The 12,853-nt window shown below is 36.6% G+C and overlaps 1 protein-coding gene across 1 annotated transcript; it reads right to left on the reverse strand.

Annotated features, from left to right (window-relative positions):
• LOC144450629 (adhesion G protein-coupled receptor L3-like) lies at positions 1 to 2,503 on the reverse strand. Its single transcript, XM_078141274.1, has 5 exons — positions 2,485 to 2,503; positions 2,296 to 2,365; positions 1,604 to 1,754; positions 773 to 822; positions 1 to 151 (listed from the first exon to the last, which is right to left on the reverse strand). Exons 1-5 carry the CDS (start codon positions 2,501 to 2,503, stop codon positions 1 to 3), a joined length of 441 nt encoding a protein of 146 aa, XP_077997400.1.
• Between the last annotated feature and the right edge of the window lie 10,350 nt (positions 2,504 to 12,853).

The raw sequence follows: 12,853 nt of genomic DNA on the forward strand, positions 1-12,853 counted from the left end.
TTAAGTACTTACAATTGGTCGTTTGCCCATTGTCATGACGACAGCAAAGTTTGTTAGATGATCACATTTGCATACTATCTTAGCGTCATAAGGTGATTGGTCCTTGTCAAGTGGTAACTCTTCATACAAACATCCCTCTGTGTCCCATACACTGAACAACGAGATAAGGCAATACAGCGTGTAACCAAAAAGGAGCAAACAATCACGATATATAAAATCCAAATATTAACTTAACAAAAACAGAACTGAATTCGAAATAGTCTGAAAGGTACGCCGTAATAGGGCGCCCTCACACATCGGTTAATCGCCGGTGAGGGCGGAGTGACAGTCTAGTTTCAAAATGAATGGACACAATCGTTAATGGATACCACTCAGTGTAGGCATTGAAGTCAATTTTACTCGTGTTCATTTCATCTGTAATTAGAATATTTCGATCGACATTACGGTTTCATGCATTGACTATTTTGTTCAACAATGGCAACCTCTATGACAGATATCACACATAAGGGAGCCTTCAGTAATTGCAAGGGCAGAAAGGGTAGGATTTTACTTTAAATTAATTCATCATAGCTGTACTGTCAAATTTGCATTATTCTTTAAGATACCTGTTACCATGGTATTTTACGTCTTTAAGCGTATGCAACTAGCACTTGCTATTGGTAGAACTCAAACTTGGTGAGTTGATGACGTATGGAGAGGCAGTGGAGTAAAGAATTTACGAAAGGATGATTGAATAAATTGAAAAATGAGGATGAGGATGAATGTAACTTACCCAGTTTTGTCAGCATATTTCATATAGGAACAGACAGGATTGTATCCAATCTAGAAATAATCATTCAATAATAAAGATTACAATGTAGGGTCATACAGTGCCAATGGGTTTATCGACATGTAGATTTGACGGCAAACTAGATGTGTTGAATGGTCCTCGTATAGAAGTCATGAATAGATGGTGGGGGGGGGGGGTATAAGCAGGACGAAGGACAGGTTAGACCCCAGCTGCTACAGAATGTCTTTGTGCAGAACAGTTTGGGGACCAGAACAGGGGTAAGGGGGATACTTTGGTCGTAAGAAGAGCAACTGCATAGTGTTAAAAAATAGTGGTTTAAATGCGCCAATTTGTGACCAATTATGTATCAAATAGAGTCGACACGAGTTGTGTGAGCGCCGAGATGTATATCTTACTAATACCGCAACTCCTTTTGACTGTAAGATACGTCGTGACGTTTCGCCTTCACCGGCCCGTAAGGGTTTGCTGATGTGTGAGGGCGCCCGTCACGACGTACCTTAAAGACTACAACTCCTTTTGTTATTATGATTTGATAATAATCATTCACACTCAAACCAAGTCATATATATTGATCGGTTGTCAGAGACAACGTGGTATTAATCGCGATAACACTGGCTTCAAATGCATGCGGTTATTGCAAGACTTCAGTTGAGCATTTGGTCTTACACTAACATCTGTGCAATGACAAAATAATAAAGTTTCGTCCCACAAGCATTTTTAAATCTCTTCAGCCATCGTAGAGAATTTAAAAAAATCATCAAAGAGTGAACTCCTATAAAAACCCGTTTCTCGTAATATTAGATATTGAATTACCTCCTTGGGATAAAATTCGAAGGTGGCAGGTTCATCCAGTCTTGTAATACTTGATTCGTCTTTATAAACGTTGACAGATAAAACCTCTGTGTTAACTTTCTTCTCTCGTACTACAGCTGTTACCGAAGTTACCAGCGTTTTCAGTTTTGACCTAAATACAAATTGCATACATTATTCAATTTTCAAACTTCGAATACTTCTGAATGACATCAATTAGTCACTTATCGTGGGGGTGGGGTGTGGGTGGGGTGGGGCAGACGAATTTCCTAAGATGTAAGATTTAACGAGAAAATTCTGTATTAACACGTAAGCGAAAGTGATACGCAGTCAATTAGTTGAAAGCAAGTCACGTGATGACACACAGACAAACACACAGACGTGCACATACACAGACAGACACACACACATACACTCACACAGACACACATATATGAAATAGACTCAGGTAAATACAGCAATTCAGCCGTATTCCTACATCATATTCAAATTACGTAGTTGATAAATAAACTAAATACGACAAAATTAAAAATGCATTATGGTGGTTACTGAGATAGGAGTGGCTAGAGTGTTTGACAACAACAACAACAACAACAACAACAACAACAACAACATTTAATCTTGACATGCGTATAAGGTGCACGTGAGCCTTGAACTTTCAGAGACAAGCGAACTATGATAACATATATACTCACTTTCTACCGATTATTTCAGATGGGATAAGATCAGCTGGATTACGATACAGAAACTTTACAACTACAGTTTCTGAAAGACAAAGTTTGTCGAGTAATTGAATTATTCAAATAATAACAAATTAATTGTGGTTTTTAAGCTTCACTAGCTGCAATTGACATGTATTTGTTTTGTAATAAATACTAGTTCACCTATGCTGTTGATAAACATATTTTTCGTAGCTGTCACGATTCCGGTTGGGTATGGCCGGATCGATCGGCATGCAAATATTGGCGCCCTCAACGGCGACCACGGTTGCAACTTTTGTTTTTACTACTGAATGAATATTATATTGACACTGGTTATCATGTATAATGTCTAAATATGGGTATTTTAACAATTTTCAGTAAATACATTGTGGCTGTCTGATCAAAAAATGATTCTCCAGTTACAGAGATTTAACATTTGCTCTAGATTTAAACTTGTCACCACACTACCTGGACGGATATTATTGACCTCTAAGTAGCAGATACAATATCTTTCTTTTAGTAATTAATAATTTTAGGGAACAAATCTTTGGTTACTTGGTGGAAAAATGTCTCAGTTGCAACTACTGCAGGTTTAAATGCGCTGATATTACATCTAAAATAGAACCATTCGTGAATATTTCAACACGAAAAATTCATCTACATGACATTTTATTATCCTTGTGAAGATACAAAACATTATGTGGGCGAATTGCCTAATCATTTAAGATGAATGAAATAATTCTTTTCTTTCGTACTAGGATATATTTCAATTTTATCAAGTAAAATCAAAATGATACATTATTTATTTTTACATTTGATGTATTGTCATTGTTAAACTTGTTGGGGATGTTTTCATAAAAAGTTAATCTAAGAAAAACATCAGATTCACACACAGACAGACAGACACAGACACACTGATAGACACAGACTGACAGACAGACAGACAGACACAGACACACACATACAGACAGACAGACACAGACAGACAGACAGACAGACAGACATAGACACACATACAGACAAACAGACACAGTCAGACACACAGACAGAGACACACATAGACAGACAGATACAGACAGACAGACAGACAGACAGACAGACAGACAGACAGACAGACAGACCGACAGACAGACAGACAGACAGACAGGCATGGACACACACAGACAGACATGGACACAGACAGACACAGACAGACAGAGACACACAGACACAGACAGACAGACAGACAGACAGACAGACAGACAGACAGATGCAGACACACACAGACATACAGACACACACACTGAGATACAGACAGACAGACAGACAGACAGACACACACACAGACAGACAGACAGACAGACAGACAGACATACATACAGACACACACACACATAGACATACATACAGACAGACAGACAGACAGACAGACAGGCAGACAGACAGGCAGACAGACAGACACACACACACACACACACACACACACACACACACACACACACACAACACAAATTACTGTGACTCGTTGGTCATAATAAGGTTAGGATAGACAGAAAGTCACTATAAACACGACTATAGTACGTACCTGAAGAACTATTGTCCGTCACATAGTTAGGTAGTTTCACGCAGGTTTTGTTGCATTCAATTTCAGGGTTGTCGACTGATCGTTTTTGAACTTGGTGAGAAGAAATGATGTCGATTTCCATTTCTAATTTGGAATATAGTATTAAAGCAATGAACATCATATAAAACATGCAAGTTATATTGTACAGTGGCATAGGTGGGTCTAATCTGGCCGTTCTTAAAATGTGCAAGTACGAATATACTGTCTGTCTGTCTGTCTGTCTGTCTGTCTGTCTGTCTGTCTGTCTGTCTGTCTGTCTGTCTGTCTGTCTGTCTGTCTGTCTGTCTGTCTGTCTGTCTCTATCTGTCTGTCTTTCTCTCTTTGTCTCTCTCTCTCTGACTCTCTCGCTCTCTGACTCTCTCTCTCTGACTCTCTCTCTGACTCTCTCTGAATCTCTCTCTGACTCTCTCTCTCTCTGACTCTCTCTGACTCTCTCTGACTCTCTCACTCTCTCTGACTCTCTCTCTCTCTGACTCTCTCTCTGTGACTCTCTCTCTGTGACTCTCTCTCTCTCTCTCTCTCTCTCTCTCTCTCTCTCTCTCTCTCTCTCTCTCTCTCATAAAATGACATAATACCATATCGTTACAAATCTTGACGTGTGTTATACACACAAGCATCCGCTTATCCATTTCATTGCAGAATACAAGTGTCACATATCCTACCTATATTCTTTGTATTTCTATAGAGGGCGACGTTTCTATTCTCGTTTGTGCTACTCGCAGACTTTCCGAAACGTTCCAAGGTCTCGAACACCACAAGTATACCCCTATAAGCTCCTTTCCTCTAATAGAGAATCGATAAAAGATAAATTTAGTATTGTTACATAATATGTAAATGAGAATGTAAGTAAAATATAATCTCTAAAACAATAGCTATATGTAATAAAACCATTTAGACAGGAACTACTAACCACGGTTACACAGATTAACCATTGGGGGCAGCACAAACAACCCAAATTTGAACGATACTTTCAATATCTGATCGAGTCGGAGGAATGTGTCCAAAGTCTTGCAACTGATCATGAGACTACCAAAAACTACCTGATGTGCACAAGATTTTGTTTTGGCACTTACCCCGTGAACTTGACTCCATTTCAACTCGTTGCCAGCATCAAGTAATCTGCTGGCTAACTCCAGAAAATTCTGATGCATGATAATCAAAAATTAAAAATAAAATTTAGTTTACTGTAAGGAAAATGATAAAAGTACATATAAAATTACAAATACATGTATATGATTTTGAAGATTGTTAAGTAAAATATTTCGATGGTCTCCATGTACAGTGCTATAATGTCTTCAATTTGATGTGTCAAAGGACCAATCAGACTTATTTGCATTGATTACTGCTATCAAGTTGCACATTATTTTACTCGACGATGAAATTTAAATAAATCGCCCATCATTGAAATCTTGCAAGGAAGCCCTAGTACACCTTATACGTGTTTAGCCAATTTGGGAATTTGTTCAGGCTGTCAGGGTCTACTGGTAAATGCGATGACAGTTTCTTTGTCGTAACAAAAATAGATGAACTAAAGTGTAGTTGAGCATCTGTACACGCTTTTAAAGTTGAATTAGTTACCATGGTGATATTTAACCACGCAAAACACATTCTGTTTTATTTGGGGTTTTATTTCCTTACACTTTATTTGATATATATATTGGTTGTACAAATGCAACATTTCAACAACTTTGGATCTTATTAACAATTATTGTTTTGCAGTACTTAATTGTGAGTTTTGGGAGAGAAAATCAAAACTTGAAGATTTATGATGTAACATTTATAGCATTTGCTAATGAATTAAAAACCCCAGATAGAGCAGAAAGTGTCATGGCAGTACTAATCAATACACGTGAATTAAGTTTCAGTATGAAGGGACCATTTCTTGTGAATGAAAGTTCGTATCTCCATTTTTGAATCTCTGCATTAATTGAATAACAATCGTAAACCATACCTCCACATAATCACTTTTTGCACCTTGAGTGGCATCAAAAATCAACGGATCTATAAAACTGACTTGTGAAAGAATTGAGGAGGCCACGAGTAAGTCTCCACCAAACACAGTGTTTGTTTGTTCTTCATCATCACCGTTACCAAGGTAATCACTCACATCATCAAGATGTTCGTTAGCTTTGTGAGTTTCATCTATTTCTGGCACCTGACGAATAATAGGAGTATCTTAAGATGGATTTGAATCTGAATACGTTTTAGCGGGCTTTATATCAGCGTATTGAAAAGTGCGCCCTCAGTTACAGACGGCCATTTTCAAATGCCGTTTCGTTTTTTGAAAATATTTCACAATCGTCACATTTGAGTACATCTAAAGGTCGTGAAGTCGTGGTAAAATAAAATTGAAAAAAGAAACAGAGTGGACCACGGAGAGTAATGAAGTATTCAAGTGACCTACACGAAATTAAAGATTTTAAACATGTAGTATATGTGAACTGGCTAGCGCTGTATTTAGGTAATATGCCAGCCGGGTATGGCAGGTGTACAAAGGGAAACACCACTCCAAGAAATACAGATATTATGATAAACTATGGGTTATTGAGCGTCATGATTTGTATCACCTTAAACTACTTGCGATCTTAGAGAAACACTAAGTTGATTTTGTGCCTTTATAGGGTATGTTAACAGACTGAGTGTACATCCATCGCCACTTGTAAAAAGAATACCCCCTCTCCCCAACCAGAAATTACAGTCTGTGATCGCTAGAATTCCTGTTTTAACTTGCTTAGGGAGAATCTTACAGATTAGCAGCCAGCAGAAATACAATATTCATGGATGAGCGATGAATATTTATTAAGAGATGTTTTACAATGATGGGAATAAGCATATATGAGTCATGAATATTCATTGTGTAACCATGAATATATTATTTTTTGCTGACTCCCATGATGCAACAGCCCATCGCAAAGATACCCTACAATAGCACAATATCAACTTGATGCTTCTCTAAAATCGCAAGTAATTGTAGGTGATGTAAAATCATGAAATGATTCTCCTGTGAACCTATAGTTTATGAAAATGTCTTTATTTCCTGGAATGGTGTTCCCCTTTAAGTCGTGAATGCTTAGCCAGTCTTTCGCCTTTATCTCACCGTTTATAGCTCTTTAACTAGGTGCATTCAACCACTACTTAATTTAAATACTGGCTATATTTTATAGGTTTAATGTTCATATATATTTTTCTTGATATTATACAGTTCGGTTGCCATAGTTCCAGGAAGCCAATGGGGGGGGGGGGGGTGCCCACATTCCCGAGTGACCGCCTTTTGCCTGCCCTTATCACATAAAGGTATATTATTAGATATTGTCGGATATTTAATTACTTAGGTCCTTAATCTAATTAGTTAACGGTGATTACTTTTAACAACAGTTTACGGGTTAATCAAGCTAATGTCTTTTCTGTACTGAAGTCACCTTTATTTAGATACATCAGGTATGTACAACCCCCGCAACTGGGTAAATGCGACTACAACTGAGAGTCTCAATTTGAAGTAAACACTAAGTGCGACTGTCTTTGCGACATGTTACAAATAGGCTATCACATTTCCATAAATAGTTTAATTACGTCAAACAACGACCCAATTAGTTTAAGGTCAGAGTTGAGATGACGCCTACATTGTACGTAACGACGCATGCCCAGTCCAAGTTAGTGTTAAATCTGCAATAGCTGCAACTGGAATGTTCTTTTTTTTTTCTTTTTAAAAAAAAATGATTTGTTAGGTAAAATAAATTACTCATAATATTGCACACCCTAAACAGTATTGCATCTCATGTTGGTATTTAAAAAAAGAAAGAAAAAAGGAGAAGTTATATACACTATATAAATAAAATCGAATTGATTTTTGGGTCCGTACCCTCAACAGCGATCATGATGTCAACTTGTTTGTGTACCATTTATTGACCATTGATTAATATGTCCAATGTCCAGTTATTGGTATTTTAACAATTTTCATTGACAATATTGTGGATGTGTGTTCGGTGACTGATACTCCATTTACACCTAGGTCAGTTCTAACATGGCGACAGATTCAAAACAAGTTTTTGCTCCCCAAGATTTAAACTTCACATTTCTTTCTGATAAAAGTATTTGACATAAATGATACAATCGTACTCACTCTGGAAGACTATAGTTCCATGAAAAGTTTTAGTTCCCATATTGTGCTTCCCTTTAAAAAACAACAACACTTTTATTGAGTTGTAACGAACCAATGAGAACAGTTGTAAAAACAAAAAAAGTTACTTTACAAAAATTAAAACTGACCTTTGATCTAATCTCCAGTAAGGCCTTCGATTTACAGTCTGCGGTGTCAGGGGGTAGCCAATCACCATCAATGTTACAAGTTCGTCGCATGACACCTACGAATCAATAACACGATGACGTAATTGTAAAATTACAAAGTGTTGTAAAATCATAAAATAGTCAAATATTGTGCATTTATCTGAATAAAATTAATATGAGGGAATTAAGGTAGTAGTTAGGTTAATATGCTCCTCGGAAGTACCAATATTTAAACCTCTGCTGCTGTTACATTGTTCATTATATCAAAATTACGCCATTTTGTAATCAATACTAAGGTGCTGTTCTGTCTACCGATATTGTGTGATCTAAGGTGAAAATACATTGGTGACTTACACTGTTCCGGTTCGGTTCGGTTCGTTTCGATTCGGTGAGTTTCGGTTCGGTGGGGTGAGGTGAGGTGAGGTGAGGTGAGGTGAGGAAATCGCGGTGTACAGACATTAAAACAACAAACTATGTGATAAAATAACAACTGTGAAAGTTAGGTTTTGCAGGTAGGACGATTTCTTTTTCATACTAGAACGATATCGTGCATGAGTACCAGTGTAGCGTACTTGGGGTATTTGCAACAGCTTTTGTGTGATGTTCTCTGCGGCCGTAAATTCACGTACGAGGCAAGTAAAAGTACAACAGAAAACACAACAAGAACAAGTTATACTAGACACCATTTAAGTACTTAGTGGAATCCTAACCCCACCTCCACCCTGTACTACTAACCCCCCCCCCCCCTTACCCCCACCCTGTACTACAACAATGCCCTTTCATAACTCTGTTATTAGTGTTTAGACAGAAATGTGCAATTTGGTTTGAAAACGTCTTGAAATTTGTGTGTTCAAAAATGACAAAAAGGTAACTGAGTTACTATTGTTTTTTCAGGGTATACTTACCAAAGGCTGTGTCTGGACAATCTTGCCAATTTGTGGAACAGTTTGCTTTAGTTTGATCCCAAACAGTACTATGGATGTCGTCCTTTTCTCTAGGACAAGTCAAATCAGAGGGACCTAAAACAAATGAAAACGTGTTTTGTAAAGTTATCAAATTAAACTAAGACTTTTAGATATAATTTCATATGCGTAGAGAAAGACACGTGTCACCGATACTATCACTTTGTATATCATACAGACTGAGGTACAAGCCAGGTGCCCCATATAGACAACTGATGGTCACGTGTACTTAGAAATACATTTAGGAAACTAGTTAAATTAAGAGTATATTGATCGTGTTCCATATAAGAAATGTCTAAATATTAACTGTTTGCAAGAAGATAGACAGGTAAGTCGTAGCCAAAGCTGTATGAATGAGAAACTTAAGGTTAGTTGTTTTGCCAACACATCGTCGTAAACCACAGCCTGTTTTACGGCACCATCCAAGACGCACCGCCAATAGACTATTCGCAAAGTCGCGAAAGAAATAACAGCTCTGGTTTGCCAGAATGACATAGAAGTTAATTTGAGAACTTGAATTCTCTTCATAGATATTAACCCTAGTTTAAGCACGCGACTCAGTCTAATAAATATGCACGCAAAAAGGTAAAATGGTATACGTAACATTATTTCCGTGTACACCTTCATGCCTTTGCCTCATCTGTGGTCATATATTTAAAATCGTATTCCAGAGAGAACCCAGGTCTTTTTTTTAGACTATAACAGTACAGTCTGTGTAACGTGTTCATCTACTTAACTTATTGTTTTCATTTACTTCTTTTACACCTCATCAAACTCTCACGGAAGTATTGTGACCAACAAGTATCTTATCTTGGGGTCGAAGTAATTAAAAATAATTAAAAATAAAATAAAATTATGACCCACCTACCATATTTAAGTCATGTTATCGAAAACAAACATTTTGTTCCAAATGACTATTGAACCATGATTAGAGGAAGTGAGATATATATAGTAAGGTTAGCTTTTAAGGTCATTGACAACACTTAAATATGAAAAATACAAGGTCGTGAAAATTGAAAATCCTTAAAATAGAGACGAATATCAATTGTCCCTTTTACTTTGGCTGATCACAAAGAACAGTATACATGTATAGGTATTGTTTAAAAAGTATGAAATTACAGGTAAAAAGATATCTTTGGAGAAGCCGCTATCGGTCGTTTTTTTCCGCTTACATCTCCATTAACAGAATGAAATTGGTAACTTGACTATTACCAGTTATATATAGTTAAAGTATACTAGTATTAGTTTGTAAGGCTGGTATATATATTGTTAGAGACAGTAATAATGGTTATTTATCGTAGTTAGAATACTGCAAGATATGGAGTAACAACTAGCCCCCCCCCCTCCACCCGTTTCTCCACCTAAGAGAAACAACGAACAATCTAATTTGAGCGTATGCATCATTAATATAAATTGTTACAATTAGGTCAATGAACTAATAACGCTGAATTGCACGGACGTGCTCTATGGATTCAGTGCTCATAATAACAATATTATGTGTCCTTAAACTGTTCAAATTCAGATCCGGACTACCAAGGGTGAGTTGTACTATCTATAAGGTCAATACTCATTAACAAAGATGTCATCCATTTTAATTAATTATTGTAGTTTAATCAATTAATTAATCTTCAATGTTTTTCAAACACAAGCTGACAAGCTTCAATGAACTCACTCACAAGTAATTAAAATAAATTTGTATGTTAATGGTGCGTGAATCCTCAAGGATAAACGAAGTTGATTGACGTGTTGATAATAACATGTAACTCGTATTTGTGTCGAAAAATCGAGAAATTTTAACAAATTGGAAACGTAATTGTGTATTCTATATAATAATAAACAATTTAGCTAGTATTGAAATGCCAGTACTTTTTCTTTTTATTATGCTATATTTCCTTCATGGATAAATGTACGTATTCAAGTGTTTCTTTTCAAATGTCATTATACAAAGGCCTCGTCGAAGACTATCCTTGACTTTTTCATTTACTTTTCCATTAGGAAAACTGATAGCACGTAAATTGTCGGAGACACAATTCATATCATAAGACGTAACTGAATTGATCTAGTGGTAGAAGCGTCTCACACAACACATAAGTCATATTAAAGTGTTATCCATATGTATTCTATTCTCGTGGATGTCAGAAATAAGAAACGCTTGAAGGTCAAATTAAGTCAAAAGAATATCCCCATTTACTCTGACAAAGTACAAAAGTATGTATAATACGTTGACTGATCGCAAGGTCAACATCTCGAGTCTGTTTCCTCGAGGGACTGTGGATCATCCAATCACATAGTGTTTCCCAAGGTCGATGCACAAAACACAAAATTGGTACACTTCGACTTTTACACAGATGCGTAGAACTGGTTTGCCGTGAAAGATTCAACAGTAATACTCAAAGTCACCCACTCTGCTGTATTGGCAGGTAACCTTTGGAACTGGATCATGTAACATTTGTCTTCCCATTTACTTTGTAATGCCTAGATTCCTACACTATAATAGTCTCCAGTTTGCCCTGTCCATAAAATGGTGCCAACATTCTGAGTTAAAACGCAGATATCATGATTTATATACACGTGTGTCGGGGACCCACGATACTAAAGTCTGAACAGTTACTAGGGACGCTCAAAGAAACCCTTGTTTTACACGATTCACAACTTCTCCCCCTGCCCCAAAGGAACTCTGGCATCACGCAAATAAACAATTCTCAACATTGTGGCCAGAACTTCGGCTGGCATGTGCACTGTGCACCACCATAGGTGATTGTCAACAAAAAATACAGTTATTCGAACATGCCTATCGGACGATCATGACCTTTCGGCTAAGATCGGTAAAGATCATTACATTTCGGCAAAGATCGGGAAGGATCGGACAAATAATTGGTTTTGATCGACTTACTGATAGCGTCTACGTTGCATTCTTCGTTATCTTCAGCTGCATCTGGTATACACATCCCAGCAACATTTTTAAGGTATCCATCTTCACAGTCACAATAATACGACCCTTGTTCATTAACACAAGTGTCTGACGTAATCAATACACTGCATTCATGCAAATTTTCAACGCATTCGTCAATGTCTGGAAAATACAAAGTCGTTAAACTTATTCCAAAAAGGAAATGCAATCGTGGTTTTCAATACCTTTCTTTGTATAGTTTACAAAATACCCAACCAGTGTGGTTCCAATTACACTCAATTTTAGAATAGGTGGGGTAGGTAGATTTTTTTTATTTTATTATATATTTTTTTTCATATATGAGTGTCTAGTTCAGGTTTTCTATATTATATGGTCTTTGTGATATTATTTCTTCCTATCAGATGTACAGCCATTACAGATTGGAAGAACACATTTATTTTGTCTTTTTAAGTTGATCTCAGTTTCCGCATCCACTATTTCTCGCGAGACACAATTTTTTGTGATTTTTTTTCTGGAACACCTAAAAAAGGTTTTAGGGTCGGTATTGAAAAACTAGGTGGAGTCTGGTAACCACAATTAGACAATTTTTTTTTTAGGTTTTATGCATAATTTAGTTCTATTGTGAATTTATAAGACATTAGGGATACGGAATCAATTTGGGTTTGTGTGTGTTTATATTCAGAGAATCTGTAATTTGTTTTCAAAATAAGTTAATTTGTTGTATGATTACGAACCAAATGATTAAATCCATTTATGTAACTAAAATAATCATAATTTCAATCATAATCTCAA

Source organism: Glandiceps talaboti, chromosome 20 (genome assembly GCF_964340395.1).
Source record: "Glandiceps talaboti chromosome 20, keGlaTala1.1, whole genome shotgun sequence".
NCBI lineage: Eukaryota > Metazoa > Hemichordata > Enteropneusta > Spengelidae > Glandiceps > Glandiceps talaboti.